The sequence below is a fragment of the Puma concolor genome, chromosome E1, assembly GCF_028749965.1.
Source record: "Puma concolor isolate L17-30 chromosome E1, mPumCon1.1.hap2, whole genome shotgun sequence".
NCBI lineage: Eukaryota > Metazoa > Chordata > Mammalia > Carnivora > Felidae > Puma > Puma concolor.
The window spans coordinates 42,962,642-42,980,978 of NC_141680.1; the positions used below are offsets into that span (position 1 = coordinate 42,962,642).

The 18,337-nt window shown below is 54.9% G+C and overlaps 2 protein-coding genes across 10 annotated transcripts; one reads left to right on the forward strand and one right to left on the reverse strand.

Annotated features, from left to right (window-relative positions):
* Positions 1 to 849: 849 nt before the first annotated feature.
* Positions 850 to 16,528, forward strand: WNK4 (WNK lysine deficient protein kinase 4). Of its 9 annotated transcripts, none has more exons than XM_086687382.1 (19): positions 850 to 1,597; positions 2,988 to 3,160; positions 4,146 to 4,366; positions 4,619 to 4,851; positions 5,329 to 5,417; positions 5,514 to 5,730; positions 7,674 to 7,938; positions 8,192 to 8,313; positions 8,541 to 8,599; positions 8,692 to 8,809; positions 9,083 to 9,199; positions 13,391 to 13,528; positions 14,101 to 14,155; positions 14,259 to 14,854; positions 14,934 to 14,994; positions 15,094 to 15,502; positions 15,586 to 15,785; positions 15,952 to 16,049; positions 16,157 to 16,528. In XM_086687382.1, the coding sequence occupies exons 1-19, from the start codon at positions 983 to 985 to the stop codon at positions 16,157 to 16,159; spliced, it is 3,789 nt and encodes a 1,262-aa protein (XP_086543508.1). In that variant the 5' UTR covers positions 850 to 982; the 3' UTR covers positions 16,160 to 16,528. The 9 variants fall into 9 exon arrangements, with proteins under 9 accessions (XP_086543508.1, XP_086543506.1, XP_086543510.1 ...); XM_086687380.1 differs by having other exon boundaries at positions 16,196 to 16,528; XM_086687384.1 differs by having other exon boundaries at positions 15,952 to 16,007; positions 16,196 to 16,528.
* Positions 16,529 to 17,089: 561 nt separating this feature from the next.
* On the reverse strand, positions 17,090 to 18,214 carry COA3 (cytochrome c oxidase assembly factor 3). The gene is made up of 2 exons (XM_025917552.2): positions 17,959 to 18,214; positions 17,090 to 17,613 (listed from the first exon to the last, which is right to left on the reverse strand). The coding sequence occupies exons 1-2, from the start codon at positions 18,170 to 18,172 to the stop codon at positions 17,507 to 17,509; spliced, it is 321 nt and encodes a 106-aa protein (XP_025773337.2). The 5' UTR covers positions 18,173 to 18,214; the 3' UTR covers positions 17,090 to 17,506.
* Positions 18,215 to 18,337: the final 123 nt, after the last annotated feature.

Consider the following 18,337-nt stretch of genomic DNA (forward strand, 5'->3'; position numbering starts at 1 on the left):
TTTTACATCTGCTGGGTGGGCTGTGTGGGGGAGTGCTGATGGAACACAGCTTAGGGACAGACTGCTTTCTGAATTGGAGTAACTTCATGGCTTCCCCTTCTCCCCCATGAAAGTCCTGAACTGCTCTGAAGCCCCTCCCTCCATCCCACTGGTCCGGGGTGGGGTAGTTGAGGCCAAGGGGAGCTGAAGGGGTGTAAACCGGATATGGACTTTGGTTTATTGGGAACTTGGGCAAACAGAAGGAGGAGGAAGGAGAGCCCACAGAGCAAAAACAGCTACTGTGGCCAGGGATAGGCTGCGGCCAAGGTAGGAAGGCGGAGGGGATGGGTGACCGGGTCCTTGGCTTGGGGGAGGGACTTGTCCTGGGGTGCACACACCCATCCCTGTGCAGCCCAGAGGGTCAGCGGCTTGGGAGAAAACCAGACCTTTCCATTGACCTCTGTATTGTCGGCCTGGGGCTACTCCGGACGAACAGGAGGGGGTGGCGCTACCTTATCTGGGGCTTGCAGGCGGGTGGTAACCTTCCCTTAACCACCCCTCTCTCCCCCCACGCTTCTAGGGCCGGAGGGCCGCCGTCACGTTTCCTCTCCCAACCCCAGCATCGTGCCTCCCCCAGCTACCCCCGCCCCCCGACAGGTTTGCTCACTCTTAGTGCGGGAGGACACACGGCCGCCTCGCACCCGGTCGACTTCGTAATGAGCCTCCGGGCGGTGCACCGGGAGGCGAGGGAGAGGAGGGCCTGCGGCCGGGGGCGGGGCGGCCGAGGTGAGGGGCTGCGCACCCGATTCCGCGCGGCTGGCCGCTCCGAGGGGGCCGCCCTGGGGGGATGAGGGCGGGGCCGGGGGCGGGGCTGCAGGACGGTCGAGCCGGGACTGGGGCCCCTGTAGCTCAGCCCGAGCGCTGCGCACCCAGCCAGTCCGCCTGTCAGACCGCCTCGTCTCCAGCCGCCCGGCTTGCTGCCCTGCGGCGCCGGCCCTTCCTCATGCTGGCACCCCCGGCCTCCGAGACTGCGGTCCCCATGTCCCAGGCGGAGGCCGACCTGGCCCTGCGGCCCCCGCCGCCTCTCGCTGCCGCGGGGCCGCCCCGCCTCGGGCCCCCTCCTCGCCGGGCGCGCCGCTTCTCCGGGAAGGCTGAGACCCGGCCGCGCTCTTCCCGTCTCAGCCGCCGCAGCTCAGTCGACTTGGGGCTGCTGAGCTCTTGGTCCCAGCCAGCCTCACCCGCTCCGGAGCCCCCTGAGCCTCCGGACTCCGCTGAACCCGACCCCGCGAAAAGCCCACCGCCTAGCTGCCCAGAACCCTCCGAGGGCACGTGGACCGGGGGAGCCCCCGCGAAGGCTGCAGACTCAGCGCGTCCAGAGCTAGCAGTCTCGGCAGGAGGCCCGGGGTCCCGGGAACCGCCGAGGGTCCCCGAAGCCGCGGCTCGGGAGCGGCAGAGGGAGCAGGAGGAAAAGGAAGACACGGAGACCCAGGCAGTGGCAACGTCCCCGGACGGCCGATACCTCAAGTTTGACATCGAGATCGGACGTGGCTCGTTCAAGACGGTGTATCGAGGGCTGGACACCGACACCACGGTGGAGGTGGCCTGGTGTGAGCTGCAGGTGCGGCTGGGCACCCCCTCTGTGGCACCTGGGATGGGACCCTTTGGAGGTCTGGGGATGAGAAACCTAGGGGACAGCAGCAAGGGAGAGATCTATTTTTCCAGTCAAATGTCTGGACACTCCTGCCCCACCTTGCTCTGATGATTAATGAATCTGACTGATTCTGGGCTGCAGAAGGAAAAACTGAGGCAGGGGGTACATGGAAGCTCCCCTATGGGTTGTGGACATTTTAACTTTGAAGTCTCTGTACTCAACCCTGAGAGGTGGAAGATAGGATGCTAAATCGGGGAGGGAGCCAGTTTGGATCTGAGGGGGACCAATTTCCCTCAGTAGTAACAATCTCTTCCTTTCCCGTTCCCCTTAGTACTGAGACACTCAGTGTGACCCTGGTCCTCCTCCTTCACCCTGGATCTTTGCAGATTAGGAGGCTGGGATGATGGAAGCTAGAAGCTGGGGCAGGGTCCTCTCCATTTCCAAAAGATTTAGAGTGGTGGTAGCAGGACGGGGCCCTCCCCAGGCCCCTTCTGGAACAGTCAGACTTCTAGACTTCTCCACAACTGGGGGAGGGGGAGACAGAGAGTTCCAGCCCTGGCCTGAATCCAGTCCTTCTCCTCATCCCACTGTCTACCTGGGCTCTCCCTTCCCAGACCCAAGGCACTGAACCCAATGGGCTTTAGGGGGATGTTGGTGTGAAGGATTTCTTCTCATGGAGGGAAGAACCCAGTTAAATCTGGGCCAGCAGCAGCTTTGGGCAGAGCCTGGGTAAGGGTCCTCCCCTCCAGCCCTGGCGCTGGGCTCGCCCCTTGCGCCTGCCAGTGGCGCGCCCTAGGCTGTAGGCCAGGCAAGGAGAGGCAGCCAAACCAATGGGGTGGGGGGGCGGGTGGCGAGGGATATGAGAGGGGGGCGGGACGGGCAGGGGGCGGTCTCCTGGTCCTGGATCTTTCTCTCTCCCTCTCTGTAACTCCCTCTGCAGCCCTCCGGCCTCCTGTCTGGATCTAGCAGTTCCCAGTTTCTGGGGCCAACCCCGTTGAGGGCCCCAATTCTCTGCCCGCTGTCAGCCTGCTGCCCGCCTGCTGCCTGCCCGCTGCCAGCCCCTGGGGCGTCCCCTCCCGCCCCACGGCTGGCCAGGGAGGCCACAAAGGCGCTATTGAGCTCAGGGCTCCTGGACGGGGCTGCATAAAGGCCCTTGTGTCCAGCGGGGGGTCCAGGGGCGGCCCCAGGCTGGGCGTGTCCTTGCAGCAGCCGGAGGGGGCGGACCGAGAATTCGGGGTATACAGCTCCTTGGGCGAGCGATGACCTAGCCCCATTCGCGACCTAGGCCCTTCCTCGTTTCTGGGGAGGTCCTGGGCCTGATGTGATCTTGACTCCCACCCATCCCCTACCCCCACAGACTCGGAAACTCTCTCGAACGGAGCGGCAGCGATTCTCTGAGGAAGTGGAGATGCTCAAGGGGCTGCAACATCCCAACATCGTCCGCTTCTACGATTCGTGGAAGTCGGTGCTGAAGGGCCAGGTTTGCATCGTACTGGTCACCGAACTCATGACCTCCGGCACGCTCAAGACGTGAGCTCTGCGCCTGGTGATAGTGTTGGTTGGTGGGTGAACTGGTGGTGGGAGGTCCCCACTCCTTCTGAAACTTCTCCCAGGCTCCCCAAACTCCAGATTTAGGTCCAAAATCAGGCTCTCACCCACCCCTACTGCATCCCTGCCTTGGTGAGTGGCAGTGTCTACCCAGCACTCCAGCTGAAACTTGGGCGTCTCCCCAGATGCCTCCTTTGTCTCCGCTCTGTACATCCACCTTCTCCACCAGTCTGTCTCCAAGGCCCTTCTTAAAATGCCCCACTCTGCTTTCCTTGTTCCATGCGCTGCCACCTCAGTGGTCTGGAGCCCTGCAGCAGCCCCCTAAAGGGCCTTCCCCCACTCTGCCCTCACCTTTCGGAGCAGTCCTGTCTTCCCGCAGTCTGGTCAGCCTCTCTCCATTCCTTAAAACCCCTTAAAGGTTTCCCACCACCCTCAGGAAAAAGTCCACACTCCCTAACCTACTCACAAAGTCCTTAGGATTTAGCCTCCTCTTGAGCCTAAATTCTACAAAAACTGAATTCCCAGCACCTCCTCCCACCCTGCCCTATCACCGCCTGCGTGCCTTGGAGCACAGTGTCCCCTCGGCCTGGAAAGTCTCCATCCCTTCCCCTTTTCACCCTTGAACCCCTACTCATCCTTCAAGATGCAACATAAAAGTTATTTCCTTTCCGAAGCCCTCCCCCACGCCCAAGACAGTTAGTCATCCCTTCCGGCACCCCCACAGCCCCTTGGCGCAGCCTTATCTGTGAATTTATGCCTGACCCATTTTGTAATCTCGGGTCTACTACCACACCCCCGACTCAGTTTCTCTGTGGGGCGCACCGCGGACTGAGCTAGAATAATGCTGGGAGAAAATGTGTACCTGGCGGTGCCGGTGGAACTAGGGTAACTTCCCAGTGGGGGTCTCCTCCCCCCCCCCCCCCCGCCGTGTCTCCGCCCCGACCCTGGCTCTGCGCCCCTCCCCCAGATACCTGAGGCGGTTCCGTGAGATGAAGCCGAGAGTTCTTCAGCGCTGGAGCCGCCAGATCCTTCGGGGGCTTCATTTCCTACACACCCGGGTACCCCCCATCCTGCACCGGGATCTCAAGTGCGACAACGTCTTTATCACTGGCCCTTCAGGGTCGGTCAAGATCGGGGACCTGGGCCTGGCCACGCTCAAGCGCGCCTCCTTTGCCAAGAGCGTGATAGGTGCGTTCCTCCAGGAGGTCCTTGCTATTCCTACCTCCCCCGCGTTAGAAGAGACCCTGGGGGCCCACTCTCCCCAGCAGGGTCCTTGGAGTTGCACGGAGTTACAAGAGCATGGGGAAAGTGGGGAGACTTATGGCATCCTCTCTGCCCCGCACCCCTCCCACACACACGGTGGGGAAGGGTCCGTTACTAGCACTCCAGAACTCGTGAGGTTGCTCTCCCTCCCCGTCCTCCCCCCTCCCTCCCACCTAGCCTGTGGTACGCCCAAGAGGAAAGAGGAAGCCAGAGGGAGGCTCTGCAGCCTAATGCCTGCTGTGGATCCTACAGGGACCCCGGAGTTCATGGCCCCGGAGATGTACGAGGAAAAGTACGATGAGGCGGTGGACGTGTACGCGTTTGGCATGTGCATGCTGGAGATGGCTACCTCAGAGTACCCTTACTCCGAGTGCCAGAATGCCGCGCAAATCTACCGCAAAGTCACTTCGGTGAGAGGGGACGGGGAGGGGAGACAATTCCAGATCTCCTCCCATTTTCCGACCCTTACCAGCCCGCGTCAATGCCCTTTCCCTTAAAGAAAGCAGGCTAGACGCAAAGATGCTCTGGTAAACACTGAAGGATATTGGATGCACACACGCCCTATCCCCTTACTAGCTGTTTAGAATAATGATGTGTGTAGCACTCTCTAGAGTTTGCAAACGATTTCACATCTGATCTTTTACCCGCAGCGTGAGCAGGACGTCTCGTCCTGCCCTGCGCTTTACAAATGGGAAAACTGGCACAACACTGGGAGACTTGTTCAAGGTCATACTGTCAATACTTGGGCTGGGATTTGAAATCAAACCGTCCAGTAGCTGTCGCGGTGCCTTTGCGATTGCATGCTCTGCTGCCCCAGACGGGGTGAGGGGCAAGCAGAGAGCTGGGGCGCAGAGGCCTGGAGGCCTCATGCGCCCCCTTTCCTCTAGGGCACAAAGCCGAACAGCTTCTATAAGGTGAAGATGCCTGAGGTGAAGGAGATCATTGAAGGCTGCATCCGCACAGATAAGAACGAGAGGTGGGGTGGAGGGGGCAGGGTGGGGGTGGATTCAGGGGCCGGGGCAGGGGTGGGGGGACGGCGGCAAGGCTCGGCTCACCCCAGCACTCCCCCCAGGTTCACCATCCAGGACCTCCTGGCTCACGCCTTCTTCCGCGAGGAGCGCGGCGTGCACGTGGAGCTGGCGGAGGAGGACGACGGCGAGAAGCCCGGCCTCAAGCTCTGGCTGCGCATGGAGGACGCGCGGCGCGGGGGGCGCCCGCGGGACAACCAGGCCATAGAGTTCCTGTTCCAACTGGGCCGGGACGCGGCAGAGGAGGTGGCGCAGGAGATGGTGAGCAGAGGACAAACTGCCCTGCGCCTGGGCTTGTGCGCGGCCTGTCAGTGCCATGCGGGTGGGGCGCCAGGGTGGTGGGAGGGGCACGCAACCTGCCCCTCTCAGAGCGTCTGGTAAGTGTCCCCCTGGCCCGCGCGCCTAAACACACGCACGCCCCAAGTGCGGGCTCACAGCACATTTCCTTTTCCAGAGCAAGCCCTGGGTCCTCCAGCCTGCTTTGCTCTGCTTCCTGCTGCTCTGATTTCCCTGGAATGCTCTTCTCTCCAATTTATTTATTTTTCTCTTTTCCACCCCCCGCCTTGGTCTTTTTTTTTCCTCCCCTCTTTCTTCCTCCGTGCTCAGAACCAGGAATTTCAGGAAACCTGTCCCCTCTAGGGTCAAAATTAAATGCTTCGTTCCAGTTCAACAGGTCCTCCATTACAGGACCCACCACCATTGGTCCTGTTTTATACCAGGATACACTCCTGTCTCTCTCCTCCACTGGACTATAAATTCCTTGAGGGCAGAGACTGTGTTCTATTGATTTTTCTATCTCTGACAGTGCTCGGCACATGGTTGGAGCTCATTAATAATCCCACATTTGTACATGGCTTAGAGCACTTTCACATGCATTCGATTGTTGTTACCAACCCTGCCGGGAGTGATTTTATCCTGATGTATTGATGAGGAAATGGAAGGTTCAGAGAGGTTGAATATCTTGTCCAAGGTCCTGAGCAAGTAAGTGGCAGAGCTGGATTTAAACTCAGGCTGTTCAGATCTTAAGTCAGATCACCCTGTCCCACCTCCCTTACATGTGCTGCAAAGTTTGAGATGAATAAGGAGTTGATGAACAGAAGCTGCCAGCGCAGGAGAGGCATGCATGGGAGAGAGAAGATGCAGGACTGTTTAGGAAGGCCTGAGAAGGGGAGAGAGTATGAGGTTCTTGATAGAAGACCGGCAGTTGAAAGTGTGGGGATCCTCTATGGTAGGTCTGGATAGGGAACCTGAGAATGTGTTTTTAAATGTAGCAGAACAGGTGTCCTTAGCACAGCTCAAACCTGACCTAGGATCAAATCTTGATCCATTATGTACAGGGATTCTTTTCTTTTTTTTTTTTTTTAATGTTTATTTATGTATGTATTTTTGAGAGAGAGAGGGAGAGAAAATGCATATATGTTGGCACACAAGCTGGGGAGGGGCAGAGAGCGAGGGAGAGAGAGAATCCCAAGCAGGTTCCACACTGTCAGCGCAGAGCCTGAGATGGGGGCTTGAACTCATGAACCATGAGATCATTACCTGAGCTGAAATCAAGAGTCAGATGCTTAACTGACTGAGCCACCTAGGTGCCCCCCACTTTTTATTTGAGAGAGAGAGAGAGAGGGAACAGAAGGAAAGGGGCAAAGAGAGAGGAGGAGAGAGAGAATCTTCAGCACGTTAGGCTTGATCCCATGACCCTGAGATCATGACCTGAACTGAAATCAAGAGTCAGCTGCTCAACCAGCTGAGCCCACCCAGGTGCCCCAAACAGGGGATTCTTGATGATGACACACTATTGATACCTTTAGTTGGGAGACTGTCCTGTGTATTGTAGGATGTTGAGAAGAATTCCTGGCTTCCACTCACTAGATGCCAGTAGCACTGAGGTGTGACAACTACAGGTGTCTCCAAATATTGCCAAATGTTCCCCCTTACCCCTGAGAGCAGTTGATCTACTAGATAACCATGAACTAGTCACGGCTTTACTTATTTCTAAAACAGGGCTAAGCCCACTTCAGAAGGTTGTTGGGGGGATTTAACGATGACAATGTAAAGAGTTGTCAGTTAATGGACATGGTGCATGATCAATAAATATTAGTGTCCTTTCTCCAGGAGAAATATCCCGAGGCCTCAAGAAGGTGTCCTGATGGGTCTTTGAGTGGAGTCCTCACCTCAAACCGTGCTCCTCGCCCTCTTAACTCCAGGTGGCCCTGGGTCTAGTCTGTGAAGCTGACTACCAGCCAGTGGCCCGCGCAGTACGTGAACGAGTTGCTGCCATCCAGCGGAAGCGCGAGAAGCTGCGCAAAGCTAGGGAGTTGGAAGCCCTCCCCCCTGCACCAGGACCCCCACCGGCAGCTGTCCCCAAGACTCCTGGTCCCCCCAGTGTCTTCCCCCCTGAGCCTGAGGAGCCAGAGGCAGACCAGCACCAGTCTTTCCTCTTCCGCCATGCCAGCTACTCATCTACCACCTGTAAGCCACCCCTGACCTTGGGATATGGGATGTGACCTAGGTCCCAGAACCCTTGGCCTCTGCCCCCGCCCCACCCAGAAGTCCAATCCAGCAGCACTGTCACTTACCCTGCCTTCCACAACTAGCCACGAAGCTCCTTCTGGGAAAGAACTCCCACAGCTCCAGGCCCCTTCTTGCTCAGGCAGCCCCCCCCCTCCCCCCCGCTCTGCCACCCTTTATTTCCCCTTTTTTGATCCCCTCCCTCCCCCACCAGCGGATTGCGAGACTGATGGCTACCTCAGCTCCTCCGGCTTCCTGGATGCTTCAGACCCTGCCTTTCAGCCCCCTGGGGGGGTGCCATCCAGCCCCGCTGAGTCCCATCTCTGCCTGCCCTCGGTGAGAGGGGGTCACGTGGGGGGCTCCCAGACATTCCAAGCCTGTGACCTATCTTTCTCCTTGTAAAACCCAACCCCATGACCTAGCCCCATGTCCCTGGAAATCCACCACTCTGTCCTCATCTTCCTTAATTCCCTCTGCCTAGTACCCCCAGCATCCTTGACACCATCTCCCTGAACCCCCAAAATTGTCTTCCTCTGACCTCGTGAACCTATTTCCCATTTCAGGCTTTTGCCCTGTCCATTCCACGTTCTGGCCCTGGCAGTGACTTTTCCCCAGGAGACAGGTAGGTTCTGGTAGGGGTTGGGGGGCAAGGGTGAGACATATGGCGGGTCCCAGTGTCCATTCTGACACTCCTACCTCCTTTTTCTTTTCTAGCTATGCCTCAGATGCAGCATCAGGTCTTAGTGATGTGGGAGAAGGGATGGGACGCATGAGGAGACCCCCAGGGAGAAATCTCCGGCGTAGACCCCGATCCCGGCTTCGGGTCACTAGTGTAAGGAAGGGGCATAGGAGATGGGGAGTAACCTACGGGACCAGGAGGGAACTGTCAGGGGCGGGTGAGGGAGGTCAGCCAAAAAAGGGGAGAACAGTGTGTGACTGGTACCATAGAGACAGCCAGTCTGGTTTCTAATATCAGACTTTGGGGGCAGAGTCTGCTTCTGTCCAGTTCCAATCTGGCCACCGTCACTTGGTTGGAGTGGGGTGGGGGCACGTGATGAGGACAGAGGGCTTGACCTCCTCTCCTCTGCTGACTTTGAATCTGAAGGTCTCAGACCAGAATGACAGAGTGGTTGAGTGCCAGCTACAGACGCACAACAGCAAGATGGTGACCTTCCGATTTGATCTGGATGGCGACAGCCCGGAAGAGATTGCGGCTGCCATGGTGAGGGGGGAGGGAGAGGAGGACAGAGTCTTTGGGTCTAGGATAAGAGTCTCCCTCCGGATGTCCCCTGGTACCGAACTATCCCTTCCTCCCACCCAACAGCAAGGGTTTTTAAAGCATGATGACGCTGAAGACATCTGCTCTTGTTTTGAGGGCAGTTTTTATTTATTCAGTGAGGTTTGGATCCTCAGCTAGAGCAATTTCAGACTAACATAGGGTACACACAGATGCTGTGGTGAGGTACACGCTAGACACATGATACTGTGGCCATGAGTAAAGGGTGGTCTGGGGGCAACAGGGAGAAGAAGTAGAACTTATTCAAAGTCATGACAGATGGTTAAGAACAGCAGTGAAGACTGAAAAGGGCAGGTCTAGAGGAAGTACAGCATCAGGACAGGCATGGAAGCAGGGAGTGACTTGGAATATGGGGTGGGGGAGGGGGGCTTCATGAGGAGACCACTGCCACTAGAACCAAGAATTCCTCTAGGAGACTTGTGGAAGCGAGGTTGGGCATGCGGAGTAGGCTCAGATTATAGACAGTCTTAAGAGTTAGATGGAGTGTAACATGGTGAGAATAGGCTTTAAGAAGTCCATTCTGCCATGGGAAGTGGGAGAGGGTCGGGGGTAGGGAATCCAGTTGGCAGATGGATACGAGAAGCCACAAATGGTCCAAGGAGAAGATGGATTATGGGGGAAGAAAAGAAGAAAAGGGGGGCATCTGAGGGTTGTTTCAGGAAAATAAGTTACTCTGTGATCCAGTTTTTTTATTCTATTTTTTAAAGTTTATTTATTTATTTTGAGAGAGAGAACAAGCATGAGTAGGGGAAGGGCAGCGAGAGAAGGAGAGAGAATCCCTTGAGGGCTCTGCACTGTCAGCACAGAACCCAGTGCGGGGCTCGATCCCACGAACGTGAGATCATGACCTGAGCTGAGATCAAGAGTTGGACGCTTAACTGACTTGAGCCACCCTGGCACCCTTCCAGACATTTATTGATGTAATACAAGACAAATAATAGATGCTCAGGAAACATTTGCTGAGTTGAAATGATAGGGAGTTAGGGAGAGAGGATACCATGGGCAACTTGGAGCGTGGAGAAGCTAGTGGGAGTAGACCGTTAAAGGAGAGAGGAAGTTGGAAAATGAAAGTAGATGTTCTTAGGGGTCATGATGAGCTTGAATGACAGAGAGGCAGGCAAGATCCTCCCTGGGAGCACAACATGGTCAGGCAGGCCCGGAGGCAGAAGTGGATCGAGGAGTTGTCAGCATGGAAGGGAGAGTGAAGGGAGACGAGCTTGAGAAGCCAGAGGCAGAGAGGGTCTGAGAGTGGGTCTCAGTGGATGCCCCCATTTCTGGGACGGGTGAAATAGGTCATCAAAGGACACAGAGATGGAGCCTGAGAGGTAGGAGGAGCCCCAGAAAATGTTAGGGAAAACTGAGGGAAAAGAGAGTTTCAAGGAGGTGATGTGGGGTAAAGCCTGAGGCGAGCCCACACTGACTTTTGTCAGGAGAAGGTCTTTGTGCGAAACCAGCTTCCCTGGAGTGGGGGAAATGGATGCCAGCCTCTGTGGTGAAGGAGTGAGGGGAATGCGAGAAGCATCAGGCTTCGGGAACTCTCTTTGGAGCTTCCCCTCCATCATGTCACTCACCTTGTATCCAGGACAAAGACAAAATATCACTCGGCACACCGGCTTATCATCTTCCATCAAGCCACTTGACCCTTCAAGAATCTTTCCTCCGGCCACACTGGTGTCTGAATGGTCCCCTGACGAGGCTGGCTGCCTTTCCGCTTCTGCCTCCATCTCCTCAGGGGTCTCTTGCCTTGAAAGGCAAAGCCAAAGGGACCCCTCCCCCGACCACAGGGGTCACCCTCCACGTGTCTACAGCAGACTTGGGTCCGCTCTTCCTGCTGTTTGTCCCTACATTTTTTTTAAAGCTTATTTATTTTGAGCAAGAGAGAGAGAGAGAGAAAGAGAGAGAGAGAGAGAGAGAGAGAGAGAGAGAGAGAGAGAAAATCCCAAGCAGGCTCCATGCTGCCAGCACAGAACCCAATGCAGGGCTTGAACTCATGAAACCCTGAGTTCATGACCTGAGTCAAAACCAAGAGTTGGATGCTTAACTGACTGAGCCACCCAGGTGCCCCCTTGCCCCTACATTGTTAATGGCTACCTGTGGTTACAGAGTAAAGTCCCAATTCTGGAGCATGGCCTTTTTTTTTTTTTTTTTAAAGTTCTTTTCTTTTAATGTTTATTCTTGAGAGAGAGACAGAGACAGAGCATGAGTGGGGGAGGGGCAGAGCCAGAGAGGGACACAGAATCTGAAGCGGGCTCCAGGCTCTGATGTGTCAGCACAGAGCCTGACACAGGGCTTGAACTCACGAACTGGGAGATGATGACCTGAGCCGAAGTCGGATGCTTAACCGACTGAGCCACCCAGGCACCCCTGGAGCATGGCCTTTAAAACTCCCAGCACTCCCAGCTCTGCTCTGGTCTTGACTGTTTTGTGAATGTGCTATGTCCTCTCATACCTCACAGCTGTTAATTCATGCCATTCTCTCTGCCCTTCTCTTCCCGACGAACAGCATGGAACAGAGGAAAGGGTGGGCTTTCACTTAAGACCCGAGTTCAAATTTCAGCTCTGTGATTTACTGATTTGGTGAATTGGGGCAAATTTCTTAAGCTCTCTGAACCTCAGTTGCTCATCAGTAAAATGATAGTACTCATTTGGCAAAGGTGTTCTGATATGATATGTAATTTATGAGAAGTGAGATCACATATGAGATATGAAATTATACGAGAAGTGTCCGTACATGGTAGGTCCTCGATGAAGGGTTGCTTCGAGGCTCAGCTCTGTGTGGCCATCCCAGCTTCCCTTATTCCCCCTGGGTGGCATGACCTGCTCTCTCTTTGGAATGGCATTTAAAAAAAATTGTGGCAGAAAACACATACCATAAAATTTACCATGTTAACCATTTTTAAGTATTCAGTTCAGTGGGGTCAAGTATATTCACTTTGTCGTGAAACAGATCTCCAGAACTTCTTCATCTTGCAAATCTGAAACTGTACCCATTAGACACCTCTCCCTTTCTGCTGGTATTGCATTTGATCTGTACCTTGACCACAGTGCCTTTCCTACCATGGACTGACTTGCAGTAAATCGAGTTGTGTAGATATGTGTCTCTTCTACTAGATCTTGGACTTCTTCAGGACCAGGACTTTGTTACATGCTTTTCTGCATTCCTCACCTAGAACAATGTACCCGTACCCACAACAATGCCTGGCACATAGTATGTGCTCCAGTGTTTGTGAAATTGAATGTTACATTTACCATTTATTGCCTTATTTTCACTTGGTGTGTGTGTGTGTGTGTGAGTAAGCCTGCATGGTTTATGAGCCCTATGAGAGCAGGAGTTATGTCCAAAAGCATATGATGCAACCGTGGGAAGAACTCAGGCTCTGGCTTTAGACAAGTCTGGGGGCAAATCCTGTGATGTTAGGCAGACTGAACTTAACCTTTTTGAGCATTGGTTATCTTAACTCTAAAATGGGGTTGTTGGGGCACCTGGCTGGCTCAGTCAGTAGAGCATGCAACTCTTGATCTTGGGGTTGTGAGTTCGAGCCCCATGTTGTGTGTAGAGGTTACTTAAAATTAAATCTTTTTTAAAAAATCAATAAAATAAAATGGGGTTGTTAACACAGACCCGAGAGAGCTGTTGTTGGTGTTAGATGAGCTCAGACATGTAAAGCATCTGGGCCATGATGCATCCTAGGGATGTTAGCTCCTGTCCTCTAAGGTGTATTTCTCCTCGCACCACATGGTGCCTGGCATACAGTAGATACTTACTGAATACTTATTTTAGGTGGGTGGTTGGCAGAGCAGTCGGGTAAAGGGTTGGTTTTTAAAAACTTTTTTTTAATGTTTATTTATTTTTGAGACAGAGAAATACAGAGCCTGAACGGGGGAGGGTCAGAGAGAGGGAGACACAGAATCTGAAGCAGGCTCCAAGCTGTGAGCACAGAGCCAGGTGCAGGGCTCGAACTCACAGACTGTGAGATCATGACCTGAACTGAAGTCTGATGCTTAACTGACTGAGCCACCCAGGCGCCCTGAAGGGTTGGTTTTTAAAGATCAGTGCAGGGGAGAGAGATGAGTGAGATAACAGCCCTCTGTCCCCTTCCTGCTGGCCCTTGCCAGGTGTATAATGAGTTCATTCTGCCCTCGGAGCGAGCCGGATTCCTGAGCCGCATTCGGGAGATCATCCAGCGAGTGGAGACCCTGTTGAAGAGAGATACTGGCCCTGTGGAGGCTGCTGAGGACCCCCTGGGCCCCCAGGTCAGACCTCTTAGATCATCTTCGGGGGGGGGGGGGAACAGACTCTCTGCTCCAGACTTCATTACTCTCTGCCAACACCAGCCCCCGTGACTCTAACTCCTTCATCTGTGTGACCCTAACACAATGGTTCTTACCCCATTTGAGTATCTGATGAAAGCCATGGGCCCTTGTTCTAGAAAAATGTGTTCAATGCATACTTTTCTTTTTAACTCATTATTCTGGTAGAATTTCAGACTTACAGAGAGAAGTTGCAAGAATTGTACAAAGAACTCCTACTCTTTGCCCAGATTTGCCAACTATGACTGTTTTGTCATGTTAGCTTTATCATTCTCTTCTTCTCTCCCGTCTCTGTATGTATGTGCACATATTATTTTTTTCTGAACCATTTGGGAGTGAATTGCATACATCATACCCCTCTACCTGTAAATATTTAGCACATGCACTTTTGAGTCCCTTGAAACTCCTCTTTAGGCTCCTAGAAGTTCATGGGCCCTGGATTAAGCCCTGGCTGAACCGCCATCTAAGACTCAGCTCTTCCCCACTGTGACCATGGGCCCCTTCCTCTCCCTCAGGTGGAGCCAGCACCATTGCCTGCCCTCTCTGACCCCCTCCCAGACCCATCCCGTGGTATGTACTGCGTTCTGTCCCTACTCATCACAACCTTTGCAGCTGCTCCTGGGAAGGGCTTAGGGATTGGGGGACAGGGAACTCAGCACACCTTTCTCGCCAGCAGAGCTCCAGAGCAGCACCTCCCTGGAGCAGAGTTGCTGGGCAGCCTTCTCCACCTCGCCATCTTCTCCTGGAACCCCCTTGTCTCCTGGAAGCCTGTTTTCCCCCGGAACTCCTGTCTCCCCAAGTCCCATTTCCCCCATCACTTCTCCCCCATGTTGCCCCAGTCCTGTCCCATTCTCCCAAGTCTCTTCAAATCTCTCTCCACAGACCCTCAGCTCCCCACTGGCATTCTCCCCCAGTGCTGCCCAGTTCCCTGGCCCTGCCTCTCAGTCTCCACTGAGTTGCCTTCTCCCTTCTCCACCTGCCTTCTCTCCCAGTTGTTCTCAGGTCACCATTACTCCTCCTTCCTTTCCCCACTGCCCCTCTGCTTCCCCCCTTCCCTCCACCACAGCAGCCCCTCTCCTCTCTCTGGCTAGTGCCTTCTCACTGGCTGTGATGACCGTGGCCCAGTCCCTGCTGTCTCCCTCACCTGGGCTCCTGTCCCAGTCTCCTCCAGCCCCTCCTGCTCCCCTCCCTAGCTTGCCCCTGCCCCCTCCCCCTGCTCCTTGTGGCCAGGATAGGCCTTCACCCCCAACAGCTGAGACGGAGAGTGAGGTGAGTAGGAAACCAAGAGGGATGGTTAGGGGAGATCCACTCTGGGTCATTTCCCTTCTCACGGACCCACACTTTGCAGGTCCCGCCAAATCCTGCTCGGCCACTCCTGGGCGAAGCCAGACTAGCGCCCATCTCTGAAGGTGAGGCCTCTGACCACTGACCTTCCGCTGCCACCTTCCACTTCATACCCTGCCAATTTCTCTCCCTTCTTTCCTGACTCTTTCCTTCTCTCTCGACAGAGGGAAAGCCACAGCTTGTGGGGCGTTTCCAAGTGACTTCATCCAAGGAACCAGCTGAGCCTCTACCCCTGCAACCAACATTCCCAACTCTCTCCAGTTCCCTGAAGCCTCCAACCCCTCAGCTGACCTCGGAGAGCTCAGACACAGAGGATAGTGCTGGAGGCGGGCCGGAGGCCAGGGAGGCTCTAGCCGAAAGTGACCGTGCAGCTGAAGGCCTAGTGGCTGGAGCTGAGGAGGAAGGGGACGATGGGAAGGAACCCCGAGGGGGGGGCAGCCCCCCACCCCAGAGCCATCCCAGCCCAGTGTGGATGAACTACTCATACAGCAGCCTGTGTCTGAGCAGTGAGGAGTCAGAGAGCAGCGGGGAGGATGAGGAATTCTGGGCTCAGCTTCAGAGTCTTCGGCAGAAGTGAGTCTGGGGAGGAAGGATAAGAGGTGGACTTGGGAGAGCAAAGCATGTGGCTAGCCCTCATGGTCCTGGTGCTTCCTCAGGCACTTGTCGGAGGTGGAGGCACTACAGACACTACAGAAAAAGGAAATTGAGGACTTGTACAGCCGGCTTGGGAAGCAGCCCCCGCCGGGTATCGTGGCCCCAGCTGCTATGCTGTCCAGCCGCCAGCGCCGCCTCTCCAAGGGCAGTTTCCCCACCTCCCGCCGCAACAGCCTGCAGCGCTCTGAGCCCCCGGGCCCTGGTGAGACCGCAGTGGCCAGGCTCCCTTCTTTCCCAGGTCCCCTTCCCTACTGATCTGGCTTTCTTCCAGGCCCTGGGGATCTGCCCCTTGGTTTGGGGGCATTAGCCCCCCTCTCCCCGTGGCCCCTTCCTTCACTCAGTGCTCTCCCTCCCCATCCTGCACCCAGGCATCATGCGAAGGAACTCCCTGAGTGGCAGCAGCACCGACTCCCAGGAGCAGCGGGCAAGCAAGGGGGTGACATTCGCCGGGGATGTTGGCAGGATGGTGAGGGCGGGCCCAAGGGAGGGCGAGCCCAGGGAATGGTAACTGGCTGCAGCTTCACCCTTCTCCCATCCTGAAGGTTTCGTCAGTGCTTTTTCTTTTCCCTCCAGTGAATTCAGAACAGAAGCCATGTGTCTCTCCCATACCAGGGCCCATGATGGAGTTCGTGCTCTCAGAATCTGCTGACCAACACAGCTCCGCAAGAAGACCCCAGTACTGAGGAAGTAGAAGGCCAAAGGGGCATGGAGAGTGCTGCTCCATTAGAGGGAAGAGCCAAACACAGGGAATGATTTACTGTGTAGAAGGTGTCAGTTCTGCAGCCTACCATCCTCATTCCTCCACCTCCCCAGCCAAAGGTCAACCACTAAGCAATTCCACTCAAGCCCTAATGCTTCTAGAGAGCACACTCCCAGCTGAACAAGTGTAGGGGGTGTACTCACATAGAATTGGCAACAGTCAATTAAAATGCCGAAAACTAGGAATCTGTGATTCTGACTGTTGTGTCTTAAGAACTGGGAGTAAAGGCTTGTGGGGTAAGGCAGGGGAAAATTTAGAAGGGACTCTCCTCACAATGGGAGCAAGGCTAGAAGCTGCCCCGCTTTCTGGCTTCCTGCCAACAGTTCATGAGGAAACTGCAAGATCAACCAATGATGCACTTGACCAAGCTAAGATCTCATCTAGACCCCACCTTAGGCCTACAAAGCAAGGTCCAAGTGGAAATTAAAAGAATTTTAATTCCCTCATCTTTCATCTACACCTCTCAGAATGGGTAAAGGCAGGAAAGTTGGGAGTAGGGGTGTATTGTTTTTAAGGGTAGAGGACAAAAGAGTGACCTTCCCTCCCTGGAGACATAGTTTGGTCTCACACAGCCCAGTGACCTACCATGATCTCTCCCTTAAATCAGATGGGAACATCTCATGGAAAAAAGTAATTCTAGTTAAACATTTACAGCTCCCTGGGGCAATGCCACTGCTGCAGCTACTGCTTGTGGAGCTTTCCAGCATGGTCATGCCATCCCTCAGCCTCAACACACGCATCTTGGCTCCAAGAGAGGTGACTCAGTTTATTATTCTCAACCTAACCCCATCTTTTCCACTTTAGGTTCCAACACCACACAGAGCTGCCACCCCACCCCTATAACAGCTAAGCCCCTGGGAGGTGGAGAAGGTAAACCACAAAGTTAGAAAGACCGAGAAAAGCCAAGGTCAAGGTTGTACAACTCTCAAATAAGGAAACATACTATAAGAAGGGCTCAGTGACTGGACACAGTGAGCATGAAGTGGCCAATATTCCCTTGACCAGGCCAAACGCAATAAATCCCTGGCTTCTTGGGCTCATTCATCGTCCAAGGTTGAGGCCAGCAATGCTGTGTGCAGGCTTTGATTTCCACAGGGTCATGGGGCATCATCCACCACGTGAAGGGGCTCCAGCAGGTTGGAGATGCATAGTGCCCATCTGGTTCAGGGTCCCGATGCCCTCTCCATGGCTCGGGCTCGGGCAGCTTTGGCCTCGTCCTCCAGCTCATCTAGGAAACGCTCCTGGGACACGGAGTAGAAGGTGTAACCATCTGGGGAAGTGGGTTCAGGAAACCACTTGGAGTATGCACATTGCCTTTTCCTAGCCTTGTTCCACCACCCTTGTTATTCTCTCACCCTCCCAAATCAGTGATTGGATCTTCTGCCCTCTGCTTTTCTGAGCCTTGATTATTCCGTTATTATTGACAAAGCATATTAAAAGAGCATCTTACAGTGACAAAGTAAGGTACATTAAACGCTTGGCTCAGCATCAGGAATGGCCAAGACTTTCACGGCTCTGGCTCTTTTTACCACCCCCACACTACCTAGTACTCGCCACTGTTCCCCTGTCTCTGCCCCCATATGCCGTCTCCTGAGCCTACAGTTTGAACGGATACAAATAGCTAACACCAGGGCCCCGATGCCCAGGCCGGTCACGATGTTCCGGGTCCGCCGCTGTGGTAGAGTCTTCTGCCACTGGGCGAGCTGCACCTGCCGCATGAACTGCAGCTGCGCGGGAGTCAGCTTCTCTCGAGTTGGGTCGATGCGCTGAGCCACGGGGGCCTTTCCACTCTTAGCATCGAGAGAATCACCAGCTCCTGGCGCCGCCATGTTGCCGCTCCGCCCTTCGTAACCCCAAGGCGCGGGGCTTGCTGGGAATAGCCGTCCTTGGCCGCAGCAGCGGACTCTGGGAATTGTAGTCCGCGTTTTCTTTCGCGAGGGGAGTGCGACTCTTGGCCTTAGGGGAAGGGGGAGGGGGTGGCAAACCAACCGAGC

Coding starts and splice junctions, on each gene's coding strand:
- COA3 (XM_025917552.2), bottom strand. CDS start 18,172: ATGGCGGCGCCAGGAGCTGGTGATTCTCTCGATGCTAAGAGTGGAAAG. Junction 17,614..17,958: donor GGCCCTGGTGTTAGCTATTT/GTATCCGTTCAA, acceptor CCACTTCCCCAG/ATGGTTACACCTTCTACTCC.
- WNK4 (XM_086687379.1), top strand. CDS start 983: ATGCTGGCACCCCCGGCCTCCGAGACTGCGGTCCCCATGTCCCAGGCG. Junction 4,852..5,328: donor TCTACCGCAAAGTCACTTCG/GTGAGAGGGGAC, acceptor CCTTTCCTCTAG/GGCACAAAGCCGAACAGCTT. Junction 9,200..13,390: donor AAGAGATTGCGGCTGCCATG/GTGAGGGGGGAG, acceptor GGCCCTTGCCAG/GTGTATAATGAGTTCATTCT.